This window comes from Amphiura filiformis, chromosome 9 (assembly GCF_039555335.1).
Source record: "Amphiura filiformis chromosome 9, Afil_fr2py, whole genome shotgun sequence".
NCBI classification, from domain to species: Eukaryota; Metazoa; Echinodermata; class Ophiuroidea; order Amphilepidida; family Amphiuridae; genus Amphiura; species Amphiura filiformis.
Genome location: NC_092636.1, coordinates 56060132 through 56076145, shown reverse-complemented (window position 1 = coordinate 56076145; position 16014 = coordinate 56060132). Strand labels below are relative to the sequence as shown.

Sequence of the window (16014 nt, the reverse complement as noted above, 5' to 3'; positions counted from 1 at the left end):
TCAAACTCAAAATTAAATCATATGGCAGAAAAAAACATGGTCATCACATTGTAATGGCTGCATCATAATGCAATTACATGTATCAAGCTTGAATTTCATAAGGGTAAACAGCAAGCACCCACCTTAAAAGACACAAGTTTTGGGTGCTTATTAGGTAGAATTTGATGCTATTCCATTTAAAATGGCTTAATGAATACTAACCCTGTGGAAGATTTTGGAAATATCTTCCACAGAGGGAGTATGAATTTCAAATGGAATTAGCACATTTTACTATATTTGAAACTCACTCTCCCTCTGTTTAAGATTCAGGTTGAATCTTTCTCAAAGGGTGTATGACATTCAAATGGAGCTGCTTAATGTGCTCATTCCATTTTATATTCATACTCCTAATAAGATATTTCCAAAATCTTCCACAAGGGTAGTGTGGATTTTAAACTCATCAAGTTTAAAATATACAGGTCCTCGTCAATTTTCACAGGCCTAAACTCACATTGTGGAATTTAATGTTACACATGTTCACATTGTGACAGTTTTTTAGACTTGTAAATCAAAACAGGTAATTTTGCTATGAATTTGATATTCAAGTTAGCATTGAGTCTGTCTTGCTGTGCCAAAACTTCACTGTCAGCCTGCAATGTAGCGCTTCCATGACCCCGCATTGATTTTCACTCGCTTTTGGGCCCAAGGGCCTGTGTAAATTTCAAACACTGCTCACCAGAAATCTTACAAGTTACATACAAAAAATAAACTTGGATCTTCATATCTGTACATTGTCTTGTACCAAAATTAGAAAAGAAAAACATATAATCCCGTCTTATTACAGGAAATGAAAATAGCAACATGTTGATAGGCGCTCTTTACACATACTCTTTTTGTTTTTCCACCTCTCAATTATTTCCTGCTAGATGTTTTTTCGCATGTAGAGTTTGCAGATTGATTAAGTGACCTTCTGTACCTGTACTATAATACCACAACACTTTTTCAATTGTTTCCTTTTACTCATGAGAAATCATTCTCACAAAATCTTCAACACTCCCTTTTTCCTTTTTCACCTCGGCCATCATCTTCACTATTGGTGCAAACTCTTCATAACGTTGAATGATATTCCAGTCAACTCTCTTCAGGTTCTTTGACACTACAAGAAATCCCACCAGATCTTTATCCACAGGACTCAATGGTATTCTTAGAATGACACCGTTGGCTTTCACCGGAAAGTACAGTCCAAGATTTAAATGACGGAAGTGCTGTGCCTGTGTCAGGAATGTGTAGTTAACCAGGAGGTATTTAAGGTGGGGACATCTGTTCTCTAACAGCTTAAGACCAGCTGCTGTGAGTGTCTTTGGAATGAAACACCACAAAGAATTTCCTAGAAAAGTCCGGATGAATTTTAGGAGATCTCCTGATCCTTGCGGACTGTCTGTGACTAATCTCCACAACCGTGGATCTTTAACTAGGAGACTCCATTTTTTTGATACGCTGCAAAAACAATAAATCAAGAAATGAAACAAAAATGGTCAATTTTTGATGTTGAAAAAGAAAAGTCATTGCATTCAGTACTTCATTCTATTAAGCACTGGTTGTGACCTGTGCATGTTACAATGTATGTGAGCATCACTTTATGACATAAAATATTGCTGCATAATTATTTTTCCTTGTGATGTTTCCATGGATATAAATTGTAGAGGAACCATGAGATGAAGTTTATTTCAGAGTTTTCAGGAATGAGAGTCATAAAGCTGTAAAATATAGGTACCGATGTACAATGTACTTTTATATGGTGGTAGAGTAAACAACTTGTAATGTCAATGTCATGATCAAAAAGTTAATTGTACATTTAACAGATGTAGAAGTGAATTTGTTCCACCAAGATGAAAGCACCTCTTTCTTTATATATACAAGAAGTCAAATGACCAAATCCTTTATTTCTACTATGTTGAAAAACTCTTCATAAGACTGCAAAAACTGCTTTACACAACTTGAGTTTGTATAATTCCGCACAAGATTCAACTTGAAACGATGTCACAAGAAGAAATATGTTTTAGTTACAGAAACAGATGATCACAGAATATGATGAAGTGCAAGCTGATAATTAACATCTTGTTGGTCTGGATTTGGTCTTCTAGAAATTAAAGACAACTCGTCAAATCCATCCACCGGTAGGTTAACATTGGTAGAATCTCTCACCGAAACGAGATAGAAAACAAGCCGTCTCTTATCTCCCACCACGCCACTCTTTGTCTTAGTACCTTTGATGATGACATTTTCAATAGTGGGAAGATAGTCTATATCTAAGTGAGCGAAATGGTGAAGTGTTTTGTCACTGAATGCAACAAGCAGGTATGTGAGGTTTGGACACCGAGACTCGAGCAGTCTGAGTCCGGCTGTTGTCATCGTGTTTGGTCTGAAGCACCACAAGGATTTGCCCAGATAAGCTCGCATGAATTTCAACAGATCGCCAGAGTCATCTGGGCTGTCTGTGACCAGTCTCCACAAGCGAGGATCTTTGATTAAGAACCTCCATCGTTTGGATACACTGGAATAAATAGACAAAATGATAGACATATTGTGTACAGTGGCATCATTGTATAGTACCCAAGTTCATGCAATACTGAAACAACCATGCTCAGACATATACATCAACATTATGTGAAGAAAGATATAACAAGACTAAAGTATGTGTATCATAGTGTATGTGCACACCTGTACATGCAACTAAAAGATCTATTTAAAAATATGTATTTATGTATATATGTAAATAAGGCAAAAAAGAAAAAAAAAACCTTTAATAGGAAAACTTTTCAAGTAGGGTCAGGATTTTTCATTACAAAAAGCTTGAAAAATATGGCAAAAATTAGATATTTTGCAAACATATTTTGAGTCAAAATTAATCAATTTTAGTAAAAAAAATCCCAGCTGATTTTATATTCTGATGATTTTAGTAAAATTGTAAAAAGAAATACTAATAAAATATAAAATCCCAAATGTAAAATCTGGGCTGGTTGGGTTTACAGAACAGGCATTTTGCCCCTGTTACATAACGTAATAAATATAAGAAATGGCATGCAAGAAAATGAATATATTATGCAAATTATGATCATGAAGGACAATGACAAAAAATTATCTACTAATCATAACCCAAACCCACACCTTTAAACTCTTGCCCAAAATCATACCCCTAGGTTTGGGGTAGCTATGAAATCTTGGCAAATACAATTTCACTGCCTAATGCGCTATTCCAGATAAAATCCACACACCCCCTATAGAAGACATAACCTTGATCTTCCACACAGGGAGTGTGAATTTCAAATGGGGTTACCTGAATGGAAGACTTCATTTGAAATTTACACCCCCTCTGTGGGAAACTAAGGTCACATCTTCCATAGGGGGTGTATGGATTTCAACTGGCACAACCCACTTAGCAATCCAGACACAAAAACACACTACATGACACTACAATCCATGCAAGACCAGGCAACCATTTTCTCCCACTCTATGAACAATGATTCATAGTTTCAAATATTATGTAATGACTTTATAGTACCTAGGTTTTTTTAGTGGAATGGTGGGTACAGGGATGAGTGTAGACTGCTGCCCTCAGTCGTCAACCGTCTGGATTGACGACTGAGAAAACTACGTGGAAAAAAAGTGACGGATTTTGCAACAGGATTCCTGTGGCATAGAGCATGCGCAGTTGTGTCTAAATTGACCTTTTGACTGAGTTTGTTGTTTTTAGAAGTTCAGAGCGCGAATTTGTCACAGCGGCGTGGTACAACGACGCGGTACACGGGCGCCGCTAGTCAGTCGCGCTACGGCGCACAACCAAAGTCGCATTGAATAGTTTTCAGAAGTCCGTCATGATATTGGCTGTAAGATAATCAGTCGTCACTACGAAGCATACACAGTACATGCGAAGTGTAGACGGCTGATTGGAATTAGTCTAGGATGAGTGGCAGATTTGGGATGCATTGCAGGCTTTTTGGTATAGATTTGAGATGCAAAATTCAGATCGACTTGTTTAGATATGAGGCATTTTTCCAAATTGTCTCAAAAAAATCTGAAAAAGTGAAGATTTTTCATTTAAATTTTTTTTTATATAAGTAGTATGGCTATGTAGGCACATACGTTCCGGTAGTTATAATAACCAAGAAAATTTTAAAACTTTCAACTGAAACTGAAGGCAAATTAATAAATATTTACCTGCTAATATTTTCGGTAACTAACTGTTACCATCCTCAGGCAGTAATGAAACACCAAAATCATCCAAGTGTGAAGACGACAGTCAGGCAGTCATTACTGCCTGAGGATGGTTACAGTTAGTTACCGAAAATATTAGCAGGTAAATATTTATTTATTTGCCTTTAGTTTCTGTTGAAAGTTGTTGAAACTTTTCTTAGAAATTCATATATTTTTGGGTCAGACAAAACTCACCGTGTTAATCTACATTTCTCTTTGACACTGAGAAATGAAAAGATATGAACTAGCACCCATTCTGGAAGTAAATCAGCTGGAAAGATCTCTTCTTCCTCATCATCTTTTGAACAACTACTAGATGATGAAGCTTTGTCATCTGTATGTTTCTTGTGTTTTGATGAAGTTCTTGTTGCCACAACACCACTTTGTTTCTTTGTGCTTTTTCTTACACTTGAACTTGAAGATTTTGTTGGTCTTTTGGCTCTCACACACATAGAACGGGTTATTGGTGCCATGGCTGAAATGAAAATACAGATAAAATTAGGCACAGTACATGTTACCTACGAAAGATCATGACTTATTTCCTCTAATAAATACTTTTACAGTGCATGCAGAATGGTGAACAAATTATACTGCATGAACATGTTTTACAAATTATACTGATAATAATAATAATAATAAAACAGCATTTATATGCCATTTTTATTTGACTTTGATGCTTTTTTTCTTCTTTCTGATGCCCGTTTTATTTGACTTTGGAGGGCTACTTACATGTATATGTGACCAGCTCCAACAAAACCCGGGATAAGTCGCCAGGTATGTTTTTGAGATATAGGCCTTTAAAAATGACATTCCCATTTAAAAAAAAAAATCAAATTTTGAAATTCTTAATTTCATGTTATTTGACTGTAAGTGAACTTTCAAATCCTTGAAAGTACTTATTAAGGTAGCTGTGTACTCTCAGATACGCATGTAGTAAAAGTGCCATAACTTTGTAATTATTCACGCAAGACATATAAAAGTAGACATTTTTATAAAGGCAATGCATCAATGAATCTTAATATAAAAATGGTGTAAAAACAACAATTATGAAGAAAATCACAAAAACGTGAGTTTTTGGCAAGTTTTGTTCGGTACATCATAACAAAAAAACACTCTTTCCAAAAAATTTTGTTTTGTTTTTTTCTTAATCTTGAGACACCATTCCAAAAACGTTTTTTTAGTTTTTTGATATTGGCCTTATTTTTTTCACCCAGGCTTCAGCCCTGGGTGATATTACATTCAGTTTAGACCTTGTCCTTTGAACCCAAATTGGCTACTTTGAAACGAAGTAGCCAAATGCATTTGCTTCGTCCTCATTAAAATTATTTTACAGGATAATGCAGAGTATCTAATGGATCTGCAGGCTACTAAAAACTAACCTCACTCCCCATGACAAAATTCATAAAACTATATTCAGTAGAGCTTGACTTTACCCAGGGAATGGGTGGAATATTAACCTCATTCAAGTCCCCATGACAATTATTCCTACAGCTGTTCTGTAGCCTATGAAGTTATTTTTTGACATATAGGGATGATGTTGCAATATGAAAGTTGACCGTGAATGGCCATGGCCACTAATTCATGAACTTGGCTAGCTGGCTGGCTGGTCTGAGGTCACACTTCTTAAACATCTATGATTTGAATTGCATTGTTGTTCTCATCACAGACTGAATTAGAAGGAACCATTAGAAGGAACCTATTATAATCGGACACTAAATTAATTGTAAAACATCCTCCTGCTCCCATCATGCAAGTTATTCCACTTAAGTATTGATTAAGCATTTGCCAGTGAAACATTCTCACTCACAATACTCAACATGAGAATCTGTGCAATGTTTGACAGAGAAGGTCACTAAATCTCGCCGTCACAAGTTCATAATTAGTTTTGATTGATCTTCATGTACCAAATCATTTACTTTAAATTGATATCCTAGCTGTGACCTCTGAGCCAAATGTTCTATAGCATAGTAACACCACATGCATTCATATATACGGCAGGTTCGTTTTGCATACCTGCATACTGCATATTTTTAGAGTTTCTTAGTGGCGAGTATATAAAATATATTAAAGCTACTTTATTTGGAGAGCATGTTTTGGAGATGTTGGTACGAGCTTTGTGGTGGTGGCGTGCATGGAGAGCTAGAGAGGGTGGATGGGTGTGCACTTCCGTTTAATTTGTTGATATTTTTCATTTTGTTCGGTTATTGAGTGTGTTTTACTTCGTTAAAATAACTTGAAAATAAAAACACCCCAAGATATGTAGTAGTTGCACTGTCACCTTAACAGTTTTACTGGACTTCCCCAAGGCTACATAATTATCCAAACAGACTTTAAACACTATCCATACATGTGTAATGGTTTATCCAGTACCATTTCCTATTTTTATTTAAAATGTATCATTGCAAACAAGCAATGTATTGTATCATTTGTTATCAACCTATAAATTAAACAGGAACTAACTATACTGATGAGTCCCTTTAGAATTGAATAACAAAAAGGGGTCACCAAATGTTTACTATTTATGAATTACATGGCACCATTGTAGGCTGAAAAAAAGCAACGTTTTGGTTCTCGTACTCTCCCTCTGAGGTTTGTCAGCTTTTTAAAATTTTTAAATTATTTTGGAATGCTTTAGGCCTGCTTTAGGAAGGCTTCGTACATTTTTTTGCAGTACTTTAAGGGCTGGGGTATGAGCGTTTGGACAGTATTTATTTTGGGACATTAGAGCACATCAGACATATCGAATTGCATTCTGAATACGAAGAATGTCATTCTGATATCAAATAATTTTGATTTTTGAAATTCGCAATTTAATACACATTTTATGGCAAATCATTAAAATTGATATTTTTGATATTTAACAGTACTTGAAGTAAACTTTATAAATCTGATGATTTATACTTTTAAGGTGTATGTAGGTGGGATGAAAAGCCGACGATCAATTGAAAATGTTGACCTTTCGTATTGAAGATATGGATTTTTTCCCCAAAACACCAACAAAAAATAGGTATTTTGGGGAAAAAGTCCATATCTTCAATATGAAAGGTCAAAATTTTCAATTGACCGTCAGCTTTTCCTCCCTGCTACCTACACTTTAAGAATATATCATTAGATTTATATAATTTACTTCGAGGACTGTTATATATCAAAATTTGAAAAATATCAAATTTTTATAATTTGTCATAAAATTTGTATTATATTGTGATTTAAAAAAATTAAAATTATTTGATATCAGAAAGACATGCTTCGTATTCAGAATGCAATTCGATAGGTCTGAGGTGCTCTCATGTCCCACAAAAAATACTGTCGAAACGCAATAAACGCTCATTTTGGATCCCTTAAGGGATTTATCCCTCATAATCTCGTATTTTGAAAAAGAAAAAAAAAGGGGCCTGCTTATGCTCCTTTCTGTAGGAAAAGACTGAAACTACTAACAATGCAAATTTTACATTGAAGTAAAAACAAAAACCCTACCTCATTTATAGTTCATGAACATTCATTCATATACAAAAATTACCATACCACGTTCCTGTGTTCCCTATTATTAAATAGGCCTATGATACTAACTTTTCCTCTGGTTATACCCCTCTCCCCCCCTTACCCCTTCACCAAATGTTAGGGCTCAGGTTTACTGCTAGATTTTGAATACAAACTATATTTCGGAAAATATATCTGGATTTCATAGTATGTCCCATCATTCAGTGTGACATTCCATGGTAAAAAGCATAGACCATCCAAAGATAGGCATTATGGGATATGATATCACTAATCTACATAAACAATGCGTATTTTGTTGTATATTTGCCAAGGAGGCAAGGACAGACATGTGCTAAATAAAATAGTTTATGTTAAGGTGATGCTGACTGAATCATTTTAGACTGATCATATACAGACACCCAGAAAATTAATTCACACTCATGACACAGAGCATTGTACAGTCATGCAATCTAATTAGCATCTCTCACAAATTTTGAGATGTCTGCCCAAGGATCAAACAAAAGTGTCTATATCATGTGTTTATATTTTGTTTACGATATATGCCCAATCATGCAACATTTGATGCTTACAACTCGCCACAAAGAAACTCTAAAAATATGCAGTATGCAGGTATGCAAAACGAACCTGCCGTTCACATAATACAAACATATTGGCATAATGGGGACTGATGTTCTCTGACTGCAGTCAGAGGGCAACATGTAGTACCAGTATTGATAAATTCACTTCGTTACGTGTTTAGAAGGGAATTGTTATCTCTTCGTAAGTGTGAGATCGATCAGTTAGTGTTATGCAAATGGGGTAGTGATGCGAGAAGTTTTTGTGTTGGGGTAATTTGGGTGTATCAGTCATTCGCGGTCACCACGCCACACGATTCATTTTTTTCCCGGGGTCCTATAATATATATATACATGTATATCATGCAGTTCGTAATTCGTAATAATTATATTAGGAGATATATTTTGCTCTTGTTCGCTCGTTATTGTCAAAATTAGTGATTGACCTTGGAGCATTCCAAAAATGTTTGTCGTTCTGTTACCGCTTGGTCGCCATCGGGGGCGGATAGGAATTTCCAGAGTATTTTCCTGATTTGTTCAGGTTTTCTCTCTGTTTTCGCCTATCCCAAGGTCGTTTGGGTTTTGCCATTGGTTTCATTGCATGTATTATGACGCCATTATCATTCGCATCTTTTGATGATTGAAAATCTGATTTTTTCTTTCCACCAATTTCAGCTATTGTTCTTTACAATCAATTTTCTCGTTCCTCTAAGTGTATACATTTGTCAAAAGGACACTCTTGGATCACAAAGTCAGCTATTTATTGATTTCCAATGTTTATGTGATAAAGTTATTATTTATTTGTGTTGTTAATGGTAGATTAAGGTCATTATCTTCATGATAAACTCGTGGTTAATATAACCTGTTTCGTGTTTTATATCCTTGGGCAGTTCCCCTTCAGTGTCAGTGTATATGCGTTGAATCGCAGTTATTAGATAACAAAATGATAAAAAACCATGACGGTTTTCGTTTGAATATGAATCAGCAGTGGAAAGTGGAAAGTATTTAATATTTTGAATATCAAAATTCACGATTTGTTTAATTCATTTATTAATTTTTTAATATGCGCACTTGCAGCAATTATGTCAGGCAAAAGGCTTTGTTAAAGTGAGTACATTATTTAACAGTTTATGCGCCAGAATTTCAACAATGTCAATGATAATGCACAATGTCAACGTTAATAATAAGAATAATGTTAATTATAATAATAATTGTATTGTATTGTATAGTAGATATTATATGATGTAGAGCGCGAGATAGCTTGCGTGTGTGGCCGCACCTATACCATGATTAAAACATGTGTAACTTAAATGAACAAAACAAGAATTATTTAGACTGGTGTGTTTTATTGGTTTTCGGGTGGGTATGTATGCATTCGGGGCTAAGATGAGATGGCTAGTAGCATACAGGTAGTTCATATACTTAGGTCTATTCAGCAATCATAGCTCAGTTGTGGAGTACTAGTTCTTTGGTTGAATCACCACCTTCTTGACTGATCAGAAGACCTGTGTTTTATATAGGCTTACTGCATACACTGCCTACCTCTTTGCAGCTATGTGGAGCTAAGGTGGGGCAGTCCGGGGAGGGGTTGTGCAGTCATGTGACCTCCGTGCGGCCTGGGTATTCCCTTTTAAAGGGATTTTTATTTAGATATTGAAAATTCACAAACGCCCATTTGCACAAAATGATGCCTAAAATCGGAAATAGACCAAAATATAAAAAACTGAGAAAACCGTTTCTTAAGTCGATCATGCTTTTTATGATGAGCATAATTGCTTACCTATAGATGCTGTATTTATTGAGTTTTCGTATACCTAAATCGTCATTTTACCGAGAAAATGAACATTGAAATAAAGGCCGTTGAAGTTTAAAGTGGTCACATTTTGCACTTTGATCGAAGCTCACAGGAGAATGCGGCAGTTCTCATTTTTCTACCTTACATTACGTGAACATCGGGTAAATCCACAGCCCCTTGAGAAGTTTGGGTGAAATCTATTCATATCTTGATGTTTAAATCGGGGGAAAGAACTTGAAAAAATTTTTATCAGCTAAAACGGAGCCATTTGACCGCTAGGTTTCTATGAAATCAGTGCTTCCGTGGGGCTTCCATAAGATGTGCCGCGCATGCAGATAAGCGTTGCGTATGCATAGCGTATCTGTGCGTTAAGAAATTGCGCGTCTACAAAACGCGATTCGTTGTTGCTTGCGATACCCGATGGTACAACAAAGATTTTCTTTCCTTTTAAATTGCGGAAGCGAGTGAAATAGTGAAATAAAATCCATAAAATAGAGCAGTTAGGCGTTAACAAATCTGGATTTTCTTTCCTTGTATTTATAAAAAACATAACAAAGTAAATAAATTTCAAAAAAGCTCAATTTCGCGAAAGAAACAATGTCTAGAGTACACAGCCGCGTTAAAATGAAGTTTATTTAATCAATAATTAACAATTGAAGTATGATAATCCCTATTCAATCCTGTGTAAGGCAGGGAACTAAAATATCAAGGTATCATTTACAAAATTATACATCTTGAAAAGTATTGATGTTATACATAATTTTGGTATAATTTTAAAGCTTATTGTATTATGCTTACATTTTTATTCAAATCATGAAATGTCAAAAATGCGACTTGTTCCTGGTTTTGTCAGAACGGGTCACATATGCTCGCCTTGCTATGGCCATTCGAGCAGAGCAACTGGTAGTGAAGGGTACTGGGCCCACTGATGAAAAGTGTTGGCACAAGAAATTTTTAAGGGGGGGGGGGCAAAGTGAATTTTAGAAGGAGCAAAATCAACCAATTTTGAGCTAAAAATAATAAGGGAAATTTTCATAATTTGGGGTTTTTACTGGGGAGACATATGCTCCTCCCCACTGTCCACCTGCAAAGTATGTCACAAGTCAAAATAAATTTCATCTTTGTTTGATCCATTCCACAGAAAAATTGGGAAATGAGATAAAGAAAAGTCTGTCATTTATGTATCACCAGTTATCAAAAATCACTGCTTTTAAATTTAATGCCTGCAATTTCTAGCTTCCGGTATCCTAAACCACCTATAGTCTTGCAGCCTGTTTCTTCAATGACAAGAAAATCACCATTACATAATATGCACTACTAGCTATTACCTTGTGAAATGTCAATCTTTCATTCATGAATACAAACACATTCAGGGTTCGATTTAACTTGTGTCGTGGAGCAAAATGCTCTCCATTTTGGACAACCTGCTACACAATTTTGGACAACCTGCTACACAAATTTCAGCTTGTATAGCAATTTTTTACAATGTAAACATATACCGGTATGCTAATATTATAAGAACATCACCTAAATAAGGTTTTCGCTAAAAAATTGCTATGCATATTTTTCAAAGTAAATCGAACCCTGAACACATTGGTTCACAATTAAACATTCTTGTAATTGTTCATCAATGTGTCATACAATCAAGGGAAAGGAGTCAGATGTCGCTATTAAACATTGATTTAGAGAATAAATGATAGGAAGTTTACTGTCCTCTACCGTGTGATAGACAATAGTAAAAACAAAAATTCCTATCGTTTATTCTCATTCTTTAATTTTGTCAGCTAAATATTATTTTAATATCTGTAAACTAATTTTTAAAGCAAAAATTAAGTTACCATTGTAAAAACTCAAATTGGTTAATTTTTTTCGAACATGATTTATTGGCATATTTGTAATGTTTACACATGTCCCAACTTGCACCTAAATGGAGTCAGCCAAATTTGTTGTGTTTGTAGGTCAACAGAGCAAAGTTCGACATAATGTCATAATTTAAAGAATTATGACATTATGTCCTCCTATAGAACTGCGTGTTAAACGGGCAAAATGACAAACAGGGTTTCTTTCATTTTACCTTGTTATTTCAGCTCAAAATGGACAGAAACTTTTCCAGATTATTACTAGCATTATTTCATCATTTTGAGTATATAATAACAAATTTAAAATTTGAAGCAAATCGTACATTAAGGCTTTAAGTTCGGAGCGACATAGGTACACATTTTGCTTGGAGCAGTATCACATCGCGGTGAATCATGTCAATATTTACATGGCTGAAATACAAATTACAATTGAATTGTCATGATTAATAAATTTGTAATGTAGTGCCATGCCCCTTCAGATGACAATGACATTGGCCTCATCCTACCAGGAACAATATGCAGGAGGTGTCACTAAAATTGGAACAGATAAAATTTTACTATTTTAGATTACACTGTAAATTTCCTATCAGTTAGTTCACCACGTAAACTTGCTCAATATTCGGACCACTCGCCAATAAGTTTACTGTCATTGCGTATTTTGAAATTGTTGACGTTTTAATGATCCCCGATTTCCGGTCGATTATTTTAGCCGTGTCACGTCACGTGCATGATGCTGGTAGGAACCAGCCTAGCCTAACTTCAGTAAAAAAACATGATCACCAATATTGATACGTGATGTGGGACTTGCAAAGGATTACACAGAGATATTTCTTGCCAAAATTTGACCATTTCTAGGCAAGTTGGCCCTACTTTGTTATACGTCGAACAACTGAATACAAGCACAACGTGTGGACCAATATATTTTTGTAAACATTTTAGGCCTATAACAAAATGTACATTTCGTACAAATTGTACAACTATACATTTTTTTGTAGTTTCAACCCTATGACCTATAAAAGTTACCTGTTATCAAAGTGTCCGCAAAAAACTGGTCATCGCAAGTACCGTATCTTTGATGCTGAAAACTAAGGATATTCACGCAGGGACAGGCCAAAAACCTTACCTCGATCGTAAAATCCAGCCGATGCATGTCATAAATAATTCATTATTCCATTGTGTAAATGTCAGTGATTGTGTCCATGTATTGTTATTGGACCTGCGATCTCGCCAGCGAGAGCAGTTGTCAAGCTGAATTTATACTCGATCGCTGGATCACCACGTGAATTCGCCTCTCGAAAACCTCTACGAGGTTGTTAAGCATCGAGCACGCTGACTGGCTTAGCAATTATCAAAGTAGTTTTGTAAACCAATCAGGTTAGACATACTTTACTGGCGAGTCACATGGGGGTCACATTAACTAATACCGTAAAAGGCCGTCGCGTTCATTGATTGGCTTACGATTGCAAAGAATGGCTTTTGCAACCAATCGCATATCGGGTTATATAATGACGCCAGCGGAAATTTTGCACACGTCCATGATGACGTCATGCCCCAGTGCCACGAGGCTGGCTTTTCTGCGAAAGCGAGCGAGTGGTATAAAGTCAGTTTCACACCTGTGATTTAATGAAGCACATCATAAAATCTCTGAGCACATCTACAGCGCATTTGACAGATAAAAATGAAATTGGCAATTCTGAGCAACGGGATTCCATGAAATGGACGATTATGTAAGTTATTCTGCAGGATCGGTAATACAAATTTAATTAACAGCTGGTCTGCTTTATTTGAAGTGCAAGTTTTGTGACTTCGTATGTTATGTGCAATTGATATTATAGGAAGCTTAAATTGGCAGGCTGTCATGCAATTTATCCGCCTCTTCCAAACATATATGGACGTTCAGGGCAAGTCATACTGAAGTATGACTTGCCCACACAGGGTATACTACTTTGTCTGCGTTATATGAAAAAGGACAGTCTTAAGTAAGTATACGTGCTATTTTGGGAGACTGTCAGGGATCCGAATAAACATATGACGGAGCCTATTCTTGAATGTGTAATATTCCTTCAACACGCTGCCGTACGACAGGCTACATGTAAGTTATATGATGGACAGATAGTATACAAATATTTACTGCTCATGAGGGATCTGGTGAAATCTATTGTCCACGAGGTGAACTGGAGACCGTGAGCCTACTACATTGTATTTTAGTAAAATAGTAGGCTCACGGTCTCCAGTTCACCGAGGGGACCAATAGATTCCACCAGATCCCGAATTAAGAGCAGTAAATATTTGTTTTATATCCTTCATTAATATATTCTTTGTTCATTAATTGGTTAAAAATTTTAGAAACGCAAGACCTTTATCATAGTCATAGGCCTCGGTATAAATCTAGGCTAGGCTGGCCTCGCTTTGTTTTGATTGAATGCACGTAGGCCTACATGCACAAAACACGCACACAGTTGAGTGGCTAAAGCTTACTGTGAAAATGTTGTTACCTCTCATATATATCTCCGTGAAACGAGTAACCATATTCTCTGTCAGTATTTTGCCGTCAATATTAAGATCTAATCCTGATGTAACTCAGATTATGGCATGAAACCGCCGTATTTTACATGTAGTTGCACTTCTGGTCTGTGCTGCTTGTGTGCTTCGTATAAGACAACATGACTTGCGACACATTAATACCCCAGAGCCGGATGTGATATCCCGTGTATGTGGCGAGTTGCACGGACCACTAGGAACTGCGACGCGGATATGAGGTCATCTGCGCTCAGAGGAGATAGTAAAACTATTTCCCTCATCAATCGGCTTTTTGACTGTTTTGTAAAATAGCAAAACTATTTTTGGTCACATGATACTCGTTTAACCAATTAACGAACGAGAATATATTAATGAAGGATATAATATCAGTTTGTGAATGAGGACATATCCGTTCCTTGTACTATAGTACTTACACTTACACTTACACTTGTACCCCCGGGGGGGGGGCACTTCAATATGAAATGGATATAGGTGTAGGGCTGGCACTTTCGCACTAAGGGGCATTCGGTGAGAGCAATTAATGTAAAAAATATGGGGTCATTGGGTGAGAGCATGATTTTTGGCATTCGGTGAGAGCAAAATGTGAAAAAAATGGGGTCATTGGGTGAGAACATGACCTTTTTTTTAAATGGAATCTTTGGGTGAGAGCCGAAAAAGCGCCCCAGAAACCTCGAAAATTGAGTATTTAGTTGATAAATGAAAGTTGCTGTTGGACTTGTAAGGGTCTTTGGGTGACAGATCAAATGGAAAAATAGGGGGTCTTCGGGTGACAGAGCATGGACAGAGCATGTGTTAGTAAAAAAATATGGGGTCTTTGGGTGACAGCGATGCTGAAAAGGGGTCTTAACAGCCCTACATACGCGTCACCTCCAAAGTTGGAGTGCCCCGGGCTTGTACCGTACTACATAGTAAATACCAGAGAACTTCAGCGATGGCTCTTTCTAACATCGCGTCAACCATAAACACGGAACTCAGAAGTGAGGTTCTGATTGGCTAATTATAATTAGCTACGTAGCCTACGATTGATCGGAACCTGATCGATGTCTGATTGGCCGATTTCCTGCCGTGGCAACAGAGTCAGTGACTCTTCTGCATGGCGTGCGCGTATACATACATTTACATGCAACATCATGCCACCGCTGAAGTTCTCTGGTATTTACTATAGATCTCAGTGTATTACAGTTAAACTGTACACATACATGACATAGGCCTACAAATTAATGATCATGAACATGATGAACATGTGAATGTAATCATGAATCACGATTGTCGACGTTGACTTCAATTGATTCCTGGTTGAAGTCAAAATAGAGTTTCAAACTAAGTCAAGCGTAGATAAAACGTGCATTCAACAGCAACACTCAATCAAACAAAATGATTCTAGTACGTGTAAATTTATGGTAATTTTGAACCAATTTATAACAAGGTACCTGTTGTTGTTGAGTCCCAGCCAGATGTATGCCAGCCACATAAGTTGGGCGTATTCCATTCCGCAAAGTGCACAAAAGTATCCTATTCTGGTCTGCTAGCTCCA

The 16014-nt window shown here is 36.4% G+C and overlaps 1 protein-coding gene across 2 annotated transcripts; it reads right to left on the bottom strand.

Moving 5' to 3' along the window:
• Nucleotides 1-439: 439 nt before the first annotated feature.
• Nucleotides 440-16011, bottom strand: LOC140161197 (uncharacterized). 2 transcript variants are annotated; one of them, XM_072184647.1, is made up of 3 exons: nt 15911-16011; nt 4429-4708; nt 440-2533 (listed from the first exon to the last, which is right to left on the bottom strand). In XM_072184647.1, the coding sequence occupies exons 2-3, from the start codon at nt 4704-4706 to the stop codon at nt 2059-2061; spliced, it is 753 nt and encodes a 250-aa protein (XP_072040748.1). In that variant the 5' UTR covers nt 4707-4708; nt 15911-16011; the 3' UTR covers nt 440-2058. The 2 variants fall into 2 exon arrangements, with proteins under 2 accessions (XP_072040748.1, XP_072040747.1); XM_072184646.1 differs by having other exon boundaries at nt 440-1476; nt 15911-15999.
• Between the last annotated feature and the right edge of the window lie 3 nt (nt 16012-16014).